General features: G+C 38.5%; 1 protein-coding gene across 1 annotated transcript; it reads left to right on the top strand.

The window, feature by feature from the left end:
* The first annotated feature begins 2,108 nt into the window (after positions 1 to 2,108).
* Positions 2,109 to 15,501, top strand: rad51d (RAD51 paralog D). Its single transcript, XM_069145537.1, has 10 exons — positions 2,109 to 2,496; positions 2,631 to 2,692; positions 7,681 to 7,799; positions 12,165 to 12,246; positions 12,458 to 12,592; positions 12,687 to 12,782; positions 12,909 to 13,002; positions 14,048 to 14,118; positions 14,715 to 14,882; positions 15,221 to 15,501. The coding sequence occupies exons 1-10, from the start codon at positions 2,415 to 2,417 to the stop codon at positions 15,314 to 15,316; spliced, it is 1,005 nt and encodes a 334-aa protein (XP_069001638.1). The 5' UTR covers positions 2,109 to 2,414; the 3' UTR covers positions 15,317 to 15,501.
* The last annotated feature ends 4,936 nt before the right edge of the window (positions 15,502 to 20,437 follow it).

The raw sequence follows: 20,437 nt of genomic DNA, 5'->3' as shown, positions 1-20,437 counted from the left end.
TGTTGTAGCCCTTTTTTTTGGGGGGGGGGGGGGGGGGGGGTGATGTGACACCACATCTTCTCGGCCAACTTGAATTGACAGCGCTGCCTGCAACTCCTGAAAGTACCTGGAACTTGCATGTAATATGACTCCAGGAACTCATCCTCAAAATAGAAACAGGAGAGCAAAGAACAGTAGAGACAGATGCCGAGCCCATGACAAGGGCTGGGTGTTAGATAAGGTTTCACAGGAGAATTTTTAAAACTGAAATGAAGCTTTCAATCAAAATCCGGGCATCCCGGCCGAAACTGAATCCACTTCTTGTCTCTGCAGGTTTTACAATCAGACGTCGTTTGTTATCGACTCAATCAAGTAGAACCTGTAAAACGATCCCTCCATTGTGCCACTTTAAATACCTCTCAGTAGAAACCTGCCTTTGTCTTAATTTAATTACACGCGCACACAAAGATAATTCATCGAGAGCATGAAGTGTCTTGTGAATGATGAATAAATTAAAACCGGGGATTCATCTCTGTAGATTAATGGATCCATAATAGGGACCCACATTTTCACATCTACACCTCTGGTCCCGATCCTGCTGTCAAAAACACTCCACTTCAAGGTATATTAGTAAAACTAATTAGCAAGCGATTCCAAACATGACATGTAACGTTAAGCGTTTGATTGTTATGGCGTTGTTGTTGGGTTTTTTTGCGATATACTCGGTAAACCTCCCCGGCCCAGGTGTTTCCTTTACTTTTTTGCTGCACCCACCTCTGTGTATTCACAGGATTATTCAGGAAACAGACATTTTTCAGAATAAGCCTTCAGTACTGCAATGAGCGGAGCAGCAAGATATTATTTAAAACTCCCCAGTCACAAAGTAGAACTTCATTACTCATACATGCAGGCCTGGTAGAATGATTAACCATATCCATAACTTTAATACAATTCATTTGGGTAGAATTATATTAGCATATTAATGGTTGTTAGAGGATTCTTTATTGATCCCTGAGAGAATCATATTTTGTCTTGTATCCCGTCCACAGGATATCAGATCAAATAAATCCAGCATATATTATTTGAAATTTTGAAGCGCTTAAACAGAAGAAGCAATGTACCCGTCGGTGAATAGGACATTAGGAAAGTAATGAGGAGATTTCTTTTCGGTACAGAAACTGACAGCTACCAGGGTTCACCGTCCCGCTGACACTTAAGCCGGGAGACGCCCGGCTGAAAAGAAGAGCTTGTACCCGGATTAAAAGGGACGGTCTCACGATGTCACTCCGTGAAACACGTCTGTGGAACCGAGGATAAATTCACTGATAGAAATTGGTGGGATGTTAAACCTGGAGAGTGCTTCAAGAGTGACAAGCTGCGGCAAAAGTCAATGAGTTTTTGAGTCGGTGAGGATCCATACGTAACAGGGTGCATGACCACTGCAGAGGTCCCTTTTAAGATAAATGCACCCTGTGCCAAAAGTGCCGTAAAAGCTTCTGCACTCGAGATAACACCGATTCTTGCAGAAGGGATGAGCTAACCCCCCCACCCCTCCCAAAAAAAAAAAAATCCTTTAGACCGAAGAATTAACAGGGTTTATGTGAGGCTTTATTATCTTGAAATGAAATAATAACATACACTTCCATCTAGAAACAGCTGTTATTCTGCCTTTGATGGTCTGACTAAAACTAATTTCTAATACCCTCATATGAGCAATGTTGGTTTTTCGGCTATTTGATTTGATTTTCCATGTTGATGTTGCATGTTGGATTGATTTTATGTTTTTGTTTTTTTTCAATTTGTGTTTATTTTTCATCCCTACATTTGATGCGTAAGTTGTTTTGTGACCGAATCAAAAACATTTTTGTGGATGATCGCCATAAAACCCAGGTTGTATTTATTTTTATTTTTTTTAAAAGGTTTTTCCACAACTTTATTTGTTTTGAACAGTTTAATTTCATGTATAGAACATAAAAAAAAATAGAAAAAAAAAAATTTGAGTTTGGGAAATAAATAAATAAACCAGAATTATTTATTCTACAGACTTTACCGGCAAAAATAAACGTTTAGCGGAATAAACTACATTACCCGAAATGCAATGCGCGGGCATTTCCACGGCAAGCGACAGGAGCGGAATTAACTATCGCCTAACTTTTCGGCTCGTAAAGATGCGGAACGTTTTGTCGTTAGTTTGTCTTATTAAAAACTACCGTTAAGAGTGAAAGTTTGCGGAAGTGTTTTGGAAGTGTTTTTTTTTATATATATATTTATATATATCGTCTTTAACGACGACACGGGCAGAAAAGTTTGCTAAAGTTAGCCGCGAAGCTAAAAACAAAACAAACAAAAAAACCAGTTAGCGGTGGAGGCTAAAAACAAACGTGGTCAGCTGACTTATCGAATAATAATGACGTAATAGTTGCCCATGTAAAACCATGGTGGTCTTAAGAGAGGGAATGTGTCCTGGGCTGGATGAGGATGTACTGCGCGACCTGCGAGCTGCTGATGTTAAAACAGGTGTGTGTGTGTGTGTGTGTGTGTGTGTGTGTGTGCATGTGTGTGTCTGTGTGTGTGTGTGCATGTGTGTTACAGTTTAAAGATGCACAGTTTCTGATCAAAGCAGCATTAACGTGCTTCTCGTGTTTCCGCAGTGGAGGATCTGCTCTCATCCGACATCGAGGAACTCGCTCAGAGGTGTTCAGTGTCCTATAAGGTAATTTATAAACCACACGGGAATTAAACTTGCAGCTCCTGAAAGGTCCCTGATCAATATGCATGTCAGGATGTAAACACACCGGAGAATCAACCGTGCTCAGGCTGCGTTGCAGTTGCACCCGTGTTCATATATTTCAAGTAAAACTGCCAATACAGCAGTGTAAATTTTTTTTTTTTGCACTCCATTCAGGGAATGAAATAATGTGGTGGGTTTTGTCTGATCAGCATGAAGCCGGACTGTTTTGGGGCTCATTATAAATCCTGGGAATCCAACTTTTTACAAAGTTTGACATGAATTAAAGTGGGAACCCTCCTGCAGGAAAAAAAAATACTACTTAAAGTAAAAGTACAGAAATATTTCTGCAGGTGGAGCTGGTTTAATTTCTGTTATATCCAGTTTTTATATCCAGGTGGTAGCAGATAAATGTTTCAGACTGAGACAGGAAAGAAATAAACAAAACAAACAAAAAAAAAAACAACATGTTTTCAGGTTATCTTTAATTTGTGCTGAGATATTTATTTAAAATTAAACTCATGATTTGATAAGACATCTGAAATGTGACCCTGACTACACGCCGATGTTGGTGAGACGTCATTGGTAAAACAATGTGTTGTATTTCAAAATTATTTTTTGTCAAATTTTCATCTTAACTATGAACTAAATCTGTTAAATAATAGTGGCGGAGATCCGGCGACGTTTCTCCCCTGAAATCTAATGTAGTATAAAGTAGCATCAAATGGAAATGCTGAAGTTAAGTACCAAGCTCTCAAAATTGTACTTAAGTGCAGGGCTTGATTAAATGCAGTTTACCGAACACGCTGCTACACCCACCGAATCCAGGTGCTGCTGAATGAGCCGCTTCAACCCGAGCACCTTTTCCTCATTTCAGCTGCTTCATTTTTTTCGTGGTTATTTTTTTTTTTTAAACAGAAAAACACCCACTAAACACTGCAGAGTGGGATGATTAGGCCCTGACCAACATCATGTTGATCTTTATTTCTCCCACACGCGGCATGAGCTCCTCATTGTGTCAGTGGGTTTTATTTGGTGGGATACAATTTTTTCTTTTTTGGTGACCCTTAATGGAAGCAGACCTCCCACCGGGGTTATTAAGTGTACCGGTGGAAAACGAGATCATCTGGTTAACAAGCTCAGCGAAAATTGTTTCCCACTGCAGGTCCAAATCAAGGCTGAAGATCACGTTCGCCTCCAGTGGTTTGTGTATATTTTACTGCATATTTTGCAGGCTCCAACTAGACTAGTGTTGCTTCCAGCAGAATAGCAGCATGGAAATGTAAAATGAATCTAACAAGAAATATAAGTAGTATCTGTTTAAAGTAGTGTGATAACAAAAGAACAATACACATTTTTTTTTAGCCATAAGGTAACCAAAAAAAAACCTCTTATCCAACTCTCTCACAAACTTCATTATCAGTTTGAACCTAAGTGAGGTCGTCTCTCTCGCTTGTAAATCTTAATGCAGTGAGAACCATAAAAAAAATAATATCAAAAAAGAGCAGACATCATGAATAAAAACTCTGCCCAGCTCAGCGCTAACCTCATGGACAGATAACAGGAAGCAGGTTTTTTTTGTTGTTTTTTTTACATCATACATAGTTTTTTTCAGAAATAAGAGCACAAATGATCATGAAGGAGAACCAGTAAGGCCTTTGTAGATAAAAGTGTATCAGTGAAATAATTGTGAGTGGATGGGGCATTGAAGTCGACACCAGGCTGTGAAAAGATGAGTCCTCTGTGGTCAGAGTGTCTACATTGCTATCTGGACATGCATAGGAGAAGATTGTTGTTACCCCGAGGGCAAAGAAAGGTTTATAAAAGTATAAAATATATCGTCCTGACTCCATAATTCTATCAGTTTGTTTTCACGCTGCATGTGAGGCATTTGAGGAACATCTGTAAATGGTAGTGTCCACTGATAGCCTGCATGTGAGGCGTTTAAGGAACATCTGTAAATTGTATCATCTTCCGGTAGCTGGCATATGAGGCGTTTAGGGAACATCGGTAAATTGCAACTACAGAGAATAATCTGGGTTTTACTCTGGTTCACACTCTTTATTAATTTAGGCCGTTTGAGTACCACCTCGATTGAAGTGTCAAAGATCTCCTCCCAGACACCTCTAAAAGATGTTTCCTACAGTTTGGCTTCCCAACAGAGCTGTGATGTCACAAATCCTGCTTGCAGGTGAACACCTTAAATGCCGAGTAATTAAAAAAAAAAAAAAAAGGTCTACCAGCGTGTAAACAAACACCTCTTTGTCCACATCAAGCCTCAGAGAGTAGTAACAACAATCAAAATAAAAAAAAAATTGAGTCCAGGAGGCCTTCAAAGGTTTTTCCCTACGAGATCTTTATGTTTTCCAAATATCCTTTTTGATATTACCACCGCGGTTTCAAGTTCACACCAGCGGCCGAGCGACACTTTCCGCCCAGCTCGTTCAGCCCGCAGGCATCCGCTGGGCAGATAACCAGCCTCCCCGTGGTCCGTCAGACATCTGATGCTGGTTTTAAAACGTTTTACACGCACACCTTTCAACGCCTCGGGAGGTCAGCGCTGGGTCACCTGCACCGACACGTTTGCGCCATCTGACTAAAGCAGCTACCCTCAGTTCAATCAAACCTCCTCAAGGCAACAAAAACACACCTATCTTTTGAGCTCACATCCCAAATTGGGGCGCCGACGTTCCCACTAATTGAGACCCAACAGATTTCCCTTATTTCCCTAAATACATTTCAGCTGTTGGGTATGAATTCTATCAGGAAATCTCTCTCTGCCCAGAAGCAGAGACCGAATCACACTAACTCTGCTAAACAACATTAAGTGCTCTTTCTAGAATAAGCCGGACTCCCCCCATATTTGCTTAATTGTCATTCGGAGCGTGTCACACACACACACACACACACACACACACACACACACACACACACACACACACACACACACCAAGCCTGGTTATTGACCAGTGTTTTTCGCGCTGTAGATTGATATCATGGAGCCGGATCCAGTGGGAGGCAATCTGTGTGGCCAGATAAGCTTAATTCAAAGTTCCTCAAGACAGTCACAAGTATTCAGGCAGAAATCCAGAGACTGTGTGGGGCGAAAGCACGTCAGGGCAACAGTCGTGACCTGATTGATTAACCATGTTGTATTTTTTTTCTCCCTCTGAGTCTATGTAAGAGGAGCAGTTATTTATTTGGCTCAGGCAGTGTTCCCTTTGGTCAACCTCTGTACACCTTCAGTGGGAGTTTTTCCTAATAAGATGTCCCTATACTTTAATATTTGTGTAAAAGCTACCTGGAAGTAGAGCGTCCAGCTTTAGTAATGTAGTATTGCATGGCCAGATGCAGCGATAGCAGAAACTGGACTGCACCGCAGGCCTGTCAATCAAACAGACACGCCCCCCTAAGCATACTGCTTTTTGAGGCCTAATATCTAATTAATGACGAGATTACTTTTTAGATGGACCGCCAACACTATATCAATTTGTGGAAATACTTCATCGACTTTGTATTTCATGAGAGAAGTTGAATGGGAGTCTATGGCGACGGAGCCTCTTTGTAGCCAACCCCTAGTGGCCCTCGGTGGTATTGCAATTCATCCCCAGGAACTTCTTTACTTGTGACCCCTTAAACGGCAGCGTAAGTGGAAGTGAGCAGTGACTCTGCATTCGGATTGAAAGCACCATTGATCTGCCCGCAGGCGGCTGATTGTGGGAGGTGTTGGTGGTGATAAAGCTGGAGAGCACTCTCTGCTTCGACCTACACCTTCCTCTTCCTCACCTGCATCATTAGATCTGTGGGTCAGGAACAAGGGAGAAATTAGGGGTTCGCTCGCTCGTCATCCTCAGTCACGTTTGATTAGATGAAGTGGTGTCATAATTATTTTACGATTAAACAAGAGGAGAAAGAGAGAAAACAGGCTTATTTGGAAGTATTTTACTATTAAAATCAAAGATTAAGAACTTGGTAAATGTACTTTTTCTTTATTTCCCTGAGTTTTAAAGTGTTCAAATGGAAAGTGAGGTATCTTTTTGAAAGGTTGCGGCATCAGCAGCCGTGCGTAAGCTGATTGATCGGGAGGTGTAGAAGCCGGTCGAGTCAGGACTACCAGGTCTTTCTCTGCCGCCACTGTGTGGGAGATGTGTTGTATCTCTCTTCCTAATGACTGAGAAAAGCATGAAGTGTGGGATTTGGCGTCGCAACTTTTTATTCATTTTGCCGGAGTAGAAGAAGACTTCTCCGAGCGATGAGGCTTTCAGGCCAATTGCGTGGAAACTCGGTTCATTTCTTGAGCTGTCAGGCGGTAACAAGGGGGCAAAGTGTGCAGCAGGAAATGATGAAGGAAGACCCCACTCCACTATCTCCCCGTGATGCCGTAACGAGCGTTTTGTTGACCTGATGGGAGGTCAGGGAGGGGTGTGGCTTAAAGTCTGCCTTCATCAGTGCAGGAACTTCTATTCCTTATATTAATGACTTTGTATAATAAACTCGTGTATAAATGCAAAAAAAAAAAATCAGCAGATTTCAGCTTCTTAAATGTGAGGATTTGATGCGTTTCCGCTTATAGCACAACAACGCTGACTCTAAACACTGAAGACGGTCGAACACCAGGAAAAGAAGCTTCCACACTGCTTCCACTATAATGGTGTAGGTGTGTGTGAGTGTTTATGAAAGCTGATAAAAAGAAACAAAACAAGTGTGACAAAAAAAAACAGCGTTCTTTCAGCCTTTATTGAAATGGATGAATCCGAAATGAACATAATTGGAGGTGTCAGCGCTGTCCTGGAAATGATCTCTAAAGTTTATTATGATTATAATCCAAAATTTTTGCCTTTGGATTACAATCATAATCGTGTAATTGGGCATTCAACGACCCAACCTGGCAGCGCCTGGCTGAGATAGATGAGAACATGTGTTCCAGCTGCAGCTGTTTGTGCGCCTCATCTGCTGTAATTTCTGTCCTCCAGGCTCTGTTTGCCATCCGCCGAGTGCTGCTGGCCCAACACACGGCGTTTCCTGTGTCGGGAGCTGATCTGTACGAGGAACTGTTGAGCTCAACAGCCATCCTCTCCACCGGAAATCCCAGGTAAGGACGATTCTGCACACACAGCAGAGGGACCGGGAGCGTGTTTGTGTTTGTGTGTGGGGGGTGGAGGGTGGGGGGGGGGGGGGGATTTAACGGCGGGCACGCTGCCACAAGAGCTTAAAGGAAGGTTCATCCGCAGAATTAAATATGTATTCCGAAGGACACAGCGCTGCTTGTTTACTCACATAGTGTCTTTTCCCCTCCGCCCGTCAGATTAAAGTCTCTGTTCGGTTCATTTGTTTTGTAGCGGCAGCGGCTGAAAGTCAAAGGACATTTAAAGAAGTACAAAGTGTACCTAGTCTGCCGGATTAATCGGCGCATGCTTTGTTTTGGATAGTTTCATTATGTTGCTGCTCTGCGGACAGCTGCACAGCATGTAAGGTCAATAGTATCATACATCAGCGAAGATGTTTTCTCAACCTGCGTTGATATGTTTTTTTCTTTTTAATGTTTTTTTTTTTTTTTAATCAAACTACAATCTTCATTCACAATCAGTGTTGTTAAAATTGGATTTGCATCGAGCTCTGCCAGCAGGATCTGCATCGGGAGTCCGGCTGCTGCAGATTAAAAAAAAATACAGCAAAGCGGCCGACGTGTTTCTGAAATGGAACCGAACGCTCCGTTCCTGCACATTTTAGCAGCGAAAGCCGACTTCTTCGCTTGTTGTTCCATTTGTAAACCTGAAAGTGGCTTCTGATATATCAGCTGCATCAACTTGGCCTGCGCCGCTGACTACTCTCCACTAAAATAACAAAACACCACCGACAAGTTCTTTAAAGCATTTTTGCGGTACATCTGAAAATCAAAATTTTATGACTTGAAAGAGTCCTCCCCCCTCCTCCCCCCACCACAAACACACACACACACACACACCACTGCAGAAGGCATGGCATCGTATCACAGTGGTACATACAATGAACCTGCTGCCATGAAAGCTTCATCTGTCTGACTGCTGTAACAACACGAAGCCTCACAGATAACAAAAAAAAAAAAAAATCCAACTTCATGGAGGGAAATGTTCCTTTTCAGGCAGGACACAGACTCACCTGGACAAATCTGTGAAGTGGGCCATCGTGGCATGATTTATAAGGCGTTTTTTTTTTTTTTTTTTCTTCCACAATTAAACTCAGCATAATTAATGACCACAGGTGTTTCTTCTCTCTCTGTGGCTCCTTTTCTTTTTTTAAGTGGTTTTCATAAATTAGTCAGTGCTTCGGATTAGTGATATGACACTGGACTCATGAAGCATGCGGGTGAAGCCGCTCCGACTTGTGCGTGTCTTGTCTGCCCTCTACTGGTGAAAAGGTGAACCGGTGCTCTGTGCTGTCACAGTTTGTGTCTACCACAACAGCACTGCCATAAATCCTACTTTAGGTTGTCTAAAAGCTGTTTTAAAGAGGAGCTGATTGAACTGTGGTCAGTTTTGAGGCTGCAGGTTGTGGTACTAGAACCTTATTTATATAAATAAATACTACTAATAAATATATTACACAAAATATTAGAAACACCTCTCTCTTCAGCCTCCTAAATTCATATAAAATTCAAATAACACTTGTCTAAAACCGTCTTTTTTTTTTCTTTTTTTTTTAGTGCGGGGCTGTTTTAATTGAACTGCTTCAGTTTTACTGATCAGCCACAACAATAAAACCACTGACAGATGTAGCATAGGATTATAATATTCAGTTGTTATTTGATTTGATTTTGATTTATTTTAATGGTCATTTAGGAGACTGAAGTTTGTGGTGCTGTTGAACTGCACCGATGTTCCTAATATTTTGTCTCCCCCATTTAAATGAATTGGGTTGACACCTCTCAGTTTGTATTCAGTCCAATTGAATAACATTACAAAGGAAGGATTTATTGCTTTGCTGTTGCAGACAGGAGTCCCAGCTGGTCATGAAATTATAAAAAGTCTATCCCAAACACGGACTTTCAGTCATCTTGTAGATCATGTAGTCTACAAAGTATTTTATGTCGTGCGTTAAAATATGTCTAAAGAGTTGTCGCTTTAAAACCTCGCTGAAAATGGCAAAAGCTCTCGTCTGCCGGATCCAAGTCGCTCATGATGAATTCAGCCTTGAAGCTCCGTGTAAGTGGTTGGTTAATGAAGCTGAAACGCACACAATATTCCAGCGGCCTTCAGTAAAGAGGCTGCTAATTCCCACTGATTGTTTGAAAGTGCAGTATATAAGCTTATAAGTGGAAACATTTAAAGATTAATGGAAATTATCCACACGTGTTAAAACAGCAGTGATGGCGTCGGTGTGTTGTGTTGCACTGAAGTTAGCGTCCGGACCCGTCTCGTAGTACCACCCTGCGCCTCTGATCGCTACGATGAAATCGCTGCACTCGTCATTATCCAGCCATCCAATCACAGTAAAGGAGGGGCGGGACAAAAGCCACAAAGACCGAATGTCATATCTTTTTCACCTTTTGACATCTGAGGCCGATGTCAAACTACCAAACTCCCTCAAGCTCCGAAAAGACTGTAGCTCCATAGATTCCCGTTCAACTTCTCTCATGAAATATAAAGTCAGTCAATTTTCTTCCCACAAAATTTATGGTGTCATAAACTACATTCACTCCTTCTTATTCATTTTCTGGCGGACCATTTCGTCGTGGTTTGTCGCCACGTGTTTACAACGCAATTCTAAGTGTGTATATATAGGCGTCAAGCCGATTATTTGAGTTTACGGATCAACTACTGCGTCCGTACGATCTAATTTGACAACGGCTAGCCTGCCTCACTATCGCCCTCCTAAGGTTCAAAGTGGTATCATCTCGTGATACCACTTTGAACCTTGAAGCTTCATTTCTACACATTGCCGCTTTAAATTATTATTCGGGTGCTGGGTGTTAACACTGAAAAAATAAATATCTGTCCTCCGGACTCTAGAATCGTCTTCGAAAGAAACCCAGGCTGCATGTAAATGCGAGAGCCTCTTCACCGCCTCTCCGCCGATCGTCCACTCAGATGAAGACTTTGGGGTTCGAGCACTGGCGCAGCGCTGTGAGCGCTCTGATGAGTGCGGCCCACGGGACACTCCGAATCTGCGACTTTTCAAGGGCAATCACTTTCATCCCTCACGAGAGCACAACCTGGTGTTTCATCAACAGCGCGACTCCCCCCCCCCCCACCGTCTCCGCTCCGTCGCCGGAGAAGACGGGAATAATGCAAATAAGTCGTCGCCCGCCCGATCCTCCTCCTCCTCCTCCTCCTCCTCCTCCTCTTCCTCGCCCGCCGCGCTGAGAGAACCAGCAGCGACGCTTAACCTTCAAGCTGGAGGACCTCGGCTACGTCAATCGAACAGACGTCGTCTGTCGCATCCGTCATCGCGCCTAAGATGATGAGATTCGACAAACTGCGCAGATTACGAGCTGAAAGAGAAGATGGATAAAGTGTAAAAAAAAAATATATATATATGTAAGTGACGAGAATTAGAAGAACGCTCGGCGGTTCGTAGTACGCACCTGCTAAAAGAAAATACTGAAAATACACCAAACATCTTCTGACTGTTTAATGTGTTGTAACATAAGAAAAATCCCAAATGAAATAAACAAACTAAACTTCAATCAGAATAAGAAGATGTGAATGTGAATGTCGCTATAAACTTCTTTGATCCTTATGCAAACAGATTATTAGAATCTGTGCTGAAACTTTGAAGTAAAATCATTTTATCTGCTGAGAAATTTCAGACGTGTCAAAGGTTCCCGTCCTCCGAGTTTCCGTCTGCTTTGATGAAGATCGCTCACCACCGCTGGTGCGCTAGTTAGCTCACGAAGTTCAACAAAATCCTGCCACGGAGCGTTTGTTAGTGAAGTTTAATGCTGCACAACCATCCCATTAAAACTACACCTAACACACACGGGGTCACCGTGGTAACCTGCTGCAAAGATGCAATGAGAATTGAATCACAACGGTGCCCAAGGTATTTTATTTCATATACAACTTTTGCTGGAGATTAAAAAAAAAAATTCAAAATTGACGTTGTTGGCACTATGAAAAAAAATAAAATAATAACGACTTAAAACTAACAATGACTCTGACACACACACACACACACACACACACGAAGAGACGCACAAAGCCCCGTGCCAAAAACAGACGAATGAAAAGCCAACTATTTTTGATGGATTGGTTTGAGAGGCGCGGCCGGTGGCCGAGCTCGATGAGAGGCAATCCGACTGAGTGAAATTAGGAACTGGCCGAACATCTTAAGAAAAGTCCGGAAGCTCACGCCGGCTCGCTTTGTATTATCTTCACCCGGCCGCGGCTCGTGTCGGCTCCGCGGCTGCCCTCGGACCTAATAGTTTATTACGCGGCGTGGCGGTTGTGAGTAATGAATTGCACCTTGTTTCCTGCAGCTTAGATAAACTGCTGGATTCGGGCTTGTATACCGGAGAGATAACGGAGCTGTCAGGAGGCCCAGGAAGTGGCAAATCTCAGGTGAACATTTCCCTCCCTTCCCTCTCCATCACTGATCATTTCAGCCTCATAAATTCACCTCCCCCCCTCTCCCCTCCCCCCCCTCTCCCCTCCCCCCCCTCTCCCTCCCTGTCCTCCTATGGAATAAGAAATGCACTCTGGCTGAGAGAATAGTTTTCACGGTGATTGTTTCAACCGGCCGCCCATCTTTTAACCCGCCCGTGTCTTCCAGGTGTGCTTCGGTGTCGCGGTGCACATCTCCCTCCGGCTGAAGCAGAGCGTGATTTATATCGACACGACGGGAGGGCTGACCGCCGGCCGCCTGCTTCAGATGCTGCGAGCCGAGACGACCGACGCGGAAGAGCGAGTGAGTCGTTTGGAAAAAAAACAACATTTTTTAAAAAAAGAATAACGTGACGGCGAATTGAAAAATCATTTAAATCACCTTTTCGGCTTCGCAGATGGAAGCTCTTCAGAGGATCCGCGTCTTCCACTTGTTCGACGTCTACGCTTTACTCGACTGTCTGTACGGTCTTCGCAGCGGCGGGCTTCAGCAGGTTGGTTTCTTTATCCCCCTCCCCCCTCCTCTTTTGCCTAACGTGCGCCCGATCAGCCGGCTGCACCTGGAGGACCTCTGAGGAATCACATTTCCAGCAATCTAATTTTGTCACATTTTGCACCAGGCGTGCGGCGGCGGCGGCGGCTCCGTCAAGGCGGTGATCGTGGACTCGGTGTCAGCCGTTATCGCTCCTCTGCTGGGAGGCAAACAGAACGAAGGTGATATCTCCGCCTGCTAGTCCGTCACAGTCAATCACCCCCGAGGCCGCGTTTACACCCCGCGGCCGTGAACCCGCGGAGTAAATATCACAACAGGGCTCCTTCTTTTTTTATTTATTTTTTTTTTCAAAATGTGTGAACAAGAGCACGGTGACTTTCGTAAAGTCGCAGTAACTCTCACAAAAAAAAAAGCAGCAGCAGCGGCTCAAATGTCAGATTTTTAAATAGACCTGTTCGCATTAACGACGGATCTGCGTCAACTGCAGCCTGAAGTAATCCGAGTGAACTTTATTCAGCTTTATTGCAAACACTTGGTTTATAGAAAACTCAGATGTCTAATTAAACAGTCAGTGAAAAAATACAGCGGGATTTAAAGGAGGGGGATCTGCAATAAATCTGCCTGTGGAAAAGACGTTAAAAAATGGAGTCAAAAACAAGTCGGTTTATTTATCGAGACTGTTTAACAGACACGATTAAAGAAATCAGAAAGACTCGGAAACAATTCAGCAATAAAACCAAATCAAAAATCCCAAAACGGCACACGAGGATGAATCGTACTCTAAAATATAATAAATTGTAATTGAACCTGTCATCTATAGATACTTTAAATAAAGTCTACTTGATGCCGTTGAAAACGTTTACTGTGTACGTAGCGATAACTTTGATTCCACCCATCTGAGCAGCTCTCTGACCTGCTAAAGTTGAGCAATTACAGAGTTTACCGTGTTTACAATCTTACATTTCATGTTAGATTGTGATATTTGCTAATTAGCCCTAAATACAAAGTTAAGGCTGATGGTGGAGGTTTTTTTTTGTTTTAAAAGCTTCTTGCTAGTTTTGCAGCTGTTTGGTCGCAACCGTTGTAAAAAAAAAAAAAACTGAAGTTTTGACCTGACGAAGCTCAACAATTCATCTCCAGAGCATTAAAGGCTGTCAGCGGTAAATCACAACAAATATCTGTAGCCTGAGCTGAAAAGTACCATTGAAAGACGCGGTGAGTATTCTGCACATGAACTAACCTCTCGACTACTTCCTGCGCCTCCAGGCATGTCCTTGATGATACAAGTGGCGGGAGCTCTTAAGACGATGGCAAAGGACTTCAACGTTGCAGCTTTGGTGAGGATAACAGTCCTCGACGTGCGCCTCTCTGAATACTAAATCATTTCTATTGTCAATCCAAACTCTCCACAAAGCTCTTCCTCTTCTTCTTACGCGCCTCAAGACCTGAAACAAAAACGTCTTTGTCTACGTTTGTTTGGGTAAAAAAAAAAAAAAATTGTAAAAATCCAGATAATATCCAGTTTTTGGACAATTAAAGATGTAAAACAAAAACAGCTTTTGTTATTTTGGGTAACTGGAGGATACGATTATGTAAAAAAAAAAGAACTAATCACATTTAATCACACGCACCAAGGAAAATGTGCCTTCACCTCAAATCATGAAGTCATTTGAAGTGAGATGAAGATAATCTGAACGCCTGTTTGATGTCCCGTCTGATTAAAAGTAGGACGATCTGGCTGTCCCACTTTTTTTGTTGTCTCCCCCCCTCCCCCCGCCGTCCTCTCTCTCTCTCTCGTAAAGCTCGTGTTATCTCCTGCCCGCAACTCAGCCATTAAAACACAATGAAGAAGTGTGAGAATCCTCTGAGAGCAACATCAACCAACTAAAACATGTTGTTGTTGTTGTTGTTGTTGTTGTTTTGGGGCGCGCAGATAACAAACCACGTAACGAGAAGTGGCAGCGGGGAAGTGCAGCCGGGCCTCGGCGCGTCCTGGAGTCACATCCCCAGAACCAGGATCCTGCTGGAGCGAGCGGAGGAGGCCGGCGCCGTCGGCCTCTCCGGTCGGCGCACCGCGACGCTGATCAAATCTTCTCGACAGGTAATACGAGCGGCGCCGACTCGGCCCGTCATCCGGCTCGAACCAATTAGTGACATCACACTTGATATGTGTGCAGTTATTGAAAAAAAAACAAAAAACTATGACGTTGCCATAGATACAGTGAAGCTGAATGAGCTCATTTTATATTAGTGTGTCATAACAACATGAAGAAACCTGTGACCTTGACCCCGACTCCCCCCCGGAGGCATTAACATCTGTTTTGGTGTCCGTCAGAGGAAACAAAGAAGTGCAGAGTCGAAGACGGATATTTAATGTGGCAGCAGGAGTTTGAATTTAACTGGATCTAAATCAACGCTGTCATCTGCTCCACTTCTCAGCCCTGTCACATCCAAGAGGAGTTCGACCTGCAGTGGTGGAGTCGCTCTGAAGAAGGGGCCTCGGGAAAGAGGAAACTGGATGAGACGGATTCCTGACGAGAGCATGGGCGTAACCACGGTTTTTCTGGGAGGAGGGAGGGGGGGACACGACGACCCCCCCCCTCCCCCTACTAATACAGAGAAAATAACAATCAGTATAGAAATTTAATTCAATATATTCTTTTTTTGTAAACACAGTCAACGCTTCTGTCTCGTTATTTGCTGTTTGTTTTCAGTTTATTTCCAACGAAGGATGAAAAAAGATAAAAAAGTATAGTATGATTAAAAAAAGTCATACTATAGCATGTCATCTAAAATATGATAAAAAAGTCATACTATAGCATGTCGTCCAAAATATGATCAAGAAGTCATACTATAGCATGTTTCTAAAATATGATAACAAAAAGTCAAACTATAGCACGTCGTCTAAAATATGATAAAAAAAAAAGTCAAACTATAGCACGTCGTCTAAACTATGATAAAAAAAAGTCATACTATAACATGTCGTCTAAAATATGATAAAAAAAAAGTCAAACTATAGCACGTCGTCTAAACTATGATAAAAAAAAGTCATACTATAACATGTCGTCTAAAATATGATAACAAAAAGTCAAACTATAGCACGTCGTCTAAAATATGATCAAAAAGTCATACTATAGCATGTCGTCTAAAATATGATAAAAAAAAAGTCAAACTATAGCATGTCGTCTAAAATATAAAAAAGTCATACTATAGCATGTTTCTAAAATATGATCAAAAAGTCATACTATAACATGTCGTCTAAAATATGATAACAAAAAGTCAAACTATAGCACGTCGTCTAAAATATGATCAAAAAGTCATACTATAGCATGTCGTCTAAAATATGATAAAAAAAAGTCATACTATAGCATGTCGTCTAAAATATAAAAAAGTCATACTATAGCATGTTTCTAAAATATGATAAAAAAATGTCATACTATAGCATGTCGTCTAAAATATGATCAAAAAGTCTTACTATAGCATGTCGTCTAAAATATGATAAAAAAAAGTCATACTATAGCATGTCGTCTAAAATATAAAAAAGTCATACTATAACATGTCGTCTAAAATATAAAAAAGTCATACTATAGCATGTTTCTAAAATATGATAAAAAAGTCATACTATAGCATGTCGTCTAAAATATGATAAAAAAAGTCACACTATAGCATGTCGTCTAAAATATGATGAAAAAGTCATACTATAACATGTCGTCTAAAATATGATGAAAAAGTCATACTATAGCATGTTATATAAAATATGATAAAAAAGTCATACTATAGCATGTCATCTAAAATATGATAAAAAAAAGTCATACTATAGCATGTCATCTAAAATATGATGAAAAAGTCATGCTATAGCATGTTATATAAAATATGATCAAAAAGTCATACTATAGCATGTCGTCTAAAATACGATAAAAAAGTCATACTATAGCATGTCGTCTAAAATATGATTAAAAAAAAGTCATACTATAGCATGTTATCTAAAATATGATTAAAAAAAAAGTCATACTATAGCATGTTATCTAAAATATGATAAAAAAGTCATACTATAGCATGTCATCTAAAATATGATAAAAAAGTCATACTATAGCATGTCGTCCAAAATATGATCAAGAAGTCATACTATAGCATGTTTCTAAAATATGATAACAAAAAGTCAAACTATAGCACGTCGTCTAAAATATGATAAAAAAAAAAGTCAAACTATAGCACGTCGTCTAAACTATGATAAAAAAAAGTCATACTATAACATGTCGTCTAAAATATGATAAAAAAAAAGTCAAACTATAGCACGTCGTCTAAACTATGATAAAAAAAAGTCATACTATAACATGTCGTCTAAAATATGATAACAAAAAGTCAAACTATAGCACGTCGTCTAAAATATGATCAAAAAGTCATACTATAGCATGTCGTCTAAAATATGATAAAAAAAAAGTCAAACTATAGCATGTCGTCTAAAATATAAAAAAGTCATACTATAGCATGTTTCTAAAATATGATCAAAAAGTCATACTATAACATGTCGTCTAAAATATGATAACAAAAAGTCAAACTATAGCACGTCGTCTAAAATATGATCAAAAAGTCATACTATAGCATGTCGTCTAAAATATGATAAAAAAAAGTCATACTATAGCATGTCGTCTAAAATATAAAAAAGTCATACTATAGCATGTTTCTAAAATATGATAAAAAAATGTCATACTATAGCATGTCGTCTAAAATATGATCAAAAAGTCTTACTATAGCATGTCGTCTAAAATATGATAAAAAAAAGTCATACTATAGCATGTCGTCTAAAATATAAAAAAGTCATACTATAACATGTCGTCTAAAATATAAAAAAGTCATACTATAGCATGTTTCTAAAATATGATAAAAAAGTCATACTATAGCATGTCGTCTAAAATATGATAAAAAAAGTCACACTATAGCATGTCGTCTAAAATATGATGAAAAAGTCATACTATAACATGTCGTCTAAAATATGATGAAAAAGTCATACTATAGCATGTTATATAAAATATGATAAAAAAGTCATACTATAGCATGTCATCTAAAATATGATAAAAAAAAGTCATACTATAGCATGTCATCTAAAATATGATGAAAAAGTCATGCTATAGCATGTTATATAAAATATGATCAAAAAGTCATACTATAGCATGTCGTCTAAAATACGATAAAAAAGTCATACTATAGCATGTCGTCTAAAATATGATTAAAAAAAAGTCATACTATAGCATGTTATCTAAAATATGATTAAAAAAAAAGTCATACTATAGCATGTTATCTAAAATATGAGAAAAAAAAAAAAAAGTCATACTATAGCATGTTATCTAAAATATGAGAAAAAAAAAAAGTCATACTATAGCATGTTATCTAAAATATGAGAAAAAAAAGTCATACTATAGCATGTTATCTAAAATATGAGAAAAAAAAAAAGTCATACTATAGCATGTTATCTAAAATATGATAAAAAAAAAAAAAGTCATACTATAGCATGTTATCTAAAATATGATAAAAAAAAAAAGTCATACTATAGCATGTTATCTAAAATATGATAAAAAAAAAAAAGTCATACTATAGCATGTTATCTAAAATATGAGAAAAAAAAGTCATACTATAGCATGTTATCTAAAATATGATAAAAAAAAAAAAGTCATACTATAGCATGTTATCTAAAATATGATAAAAAAAAAAAGTCATACTATAGCATGTTATCTAAAATATGATAAAAAAAAAAAGTCATACTATAGCATGTTATCTAAAATATGATAAAAAAAAAAAGTCATACTATAGCATGTTTCTAAAATATGATAAAAAAATGTCATACTATAGCATGTCGTCTAAAATATGATCAAAAAGTCTTACTATAGCATGTCGTCTAAAATATGATAAAAAAAAGTCATACTATAGCATGTCTAAAATATGATCAAGAAGTCAAACTATAGCATGTCTTCTAAAATATGATAACAAAATGTCATACTATAGCATGTCGTCTAAAATATGATAAAAAAAAGTCATACTATAGCATGTCGTCTAAAATATAAAAAAGTCATACTATAACATGTCGTCTAAAATATAAAAAAGTCATACTATAGCATGTTTCTAAAATATGATAAAAAAGTCATACTATAGCATGTCGTCTAAAATATGATAAAAAAAGTCACACTATAGCATGTCGTCTAAAATATGATGAAAAAGTCATACTATAACATGTCGTCTAAAATATGATGAAAAAGTCATACTATAGCATGTTATATAAAATATGATAAAAAAGTCATACTATAGCATGTCATCTAAAATATGATAAAAAAAAAAGTCATACTATAGCATGTCATCTAAAATATGATGAAAAAGTCATGCTATAGCATGTTATATAAAATATGATCAAAAAGTCATACTATAGCATGTCGTCTAAAATACGATAAAAAAGTCATACTATAGCATGTCGTCTAAAATATGATTAAAAAAAAGTCATACTATAGCATGTTATCTAAAATATGATTAAAAAAAAAGTCATACTATAGCATGTTATCTAAAATATGAGAAAAAAAAAAAAAAGTCATACTATAGCATGTTATCTAAAATATGAGAAAAAAAAAGTCATACTATAGCATGTTATCTAAAATATGAGAAAAAAAAGTCATACTATAGCATGTTATCTAAAATATGAGAAAAAAAAAAGTCATACTATAGCATGTTATCTAAAATATGATAAAAAAAAAAAAAGTCATACTATAGCATGTTATCTAAAATATGATAAAAAAAAAAAAAGTCATACTATAGCATGTTATCTAAAATATGATAAAAAAAAAAAAGTCATACTATAGCATGTTATCTAAAATATGAGAAAAAAAAGTCATACTATAGCATGTTATCTAAAATATGATAAAAAAAAAAAGTCATACTATAGCATGTTATCTAAAATATGATTAAAAAAAAAAGTCATACTATAGCATGTTATCTAAAATATGATAAAAAAAAAAAGTCATACTATAGCATGTTATCTAAAATATGATAAAAAAAAAAAAAGTCATACTATAGCATGTCGTCTAAAATATAAAAAAGTCATACTATAACATGTTATCTAAAATATGATTAAAAAAGTCATACTATAACATGTCGTCTAAAATATGATAAAAAAAAGTCATGCTATAGCATGTCGTCTAAAATATGATTAAAAAAGTCATACTATAGCATGTCGTCTAAAATATGATTAAAAAAGTCATACTATAGCATGTCGTCTAAAATATGATTAAAAAAGTCGTACTATAGCATGTCGTCTAAAATATTATAAAAAGTCATACGATAACATGTCATCTAAAATATGATAAAAAAGTCATACTATAGCATGTCGTCTAAAATATTATAAAAAGTCATACGATAACATGTAATCTAAAATATGATAAAAAAGTCGTACTATAGCATGTCGTCTAAAATATTATAAAAAGTCATACGATAACATGTCATCTAAAATATGATAAAAAAGTCATACTATAGCATGTCGTCTAAAATATTATAAAAAGTCATACTACAACATGTCGTCTAAAATATGATAAAAAAGTCATACTATAGCATGTCGTCTAAAATATTATAAAAAGTCATACTATAGCATGTCATCTAAAATATGATAAAAAAAAAGTC

This window comes from Embiotoca jacksoni, unplaced genomic scaffold, assembly GCF_022577435.1.
Source record: "Embiotoca jacksoni isolate LCO1_2020_lvr unplaced genomic scaffold, fEmbJac1.0.p SCAF_13, whole genome shotgun sequence".
In the NCBI taxonomy this organism is placed as follows: domain Eukaryota; kingdom Metazoa; phylum Chordata; class Actinopteri; family Embiotocidae; genus Embiotoca; species Embiotoca jacksoni.
This window is presented reverse-complemented; position numbering and strand designations above follow the sequence as displayed.

What these genes read in the sequence shown, in the direction of transcription:
- rad51d (XM_069145537.1), top strand. Translation starts at nt 2,415, where the DNA reads ATGGTGGTCTTAAGAGAGGGAATGTGTCCTGGGCTGGATGAGGATGTA. An exon ending in AGCTGCTGATGTTAAAACAG is followed by an intron (nt 2,497 to 2,630) that starts GTGTGTGTGTGT and finishes GTGTTTCCGCAG; the next exon opens with TGGAGGATCTGCTCTCATCC. An exon ending in CGACCGACGCGGAAGAGCGA is followed by an intron (nt 12,593 to 12,686) that starts GTGAGTCGTTTG and finishes TCGGCTTCGCAG; the next exon opens with ATGGAAGCTCTTCAGAGGAT.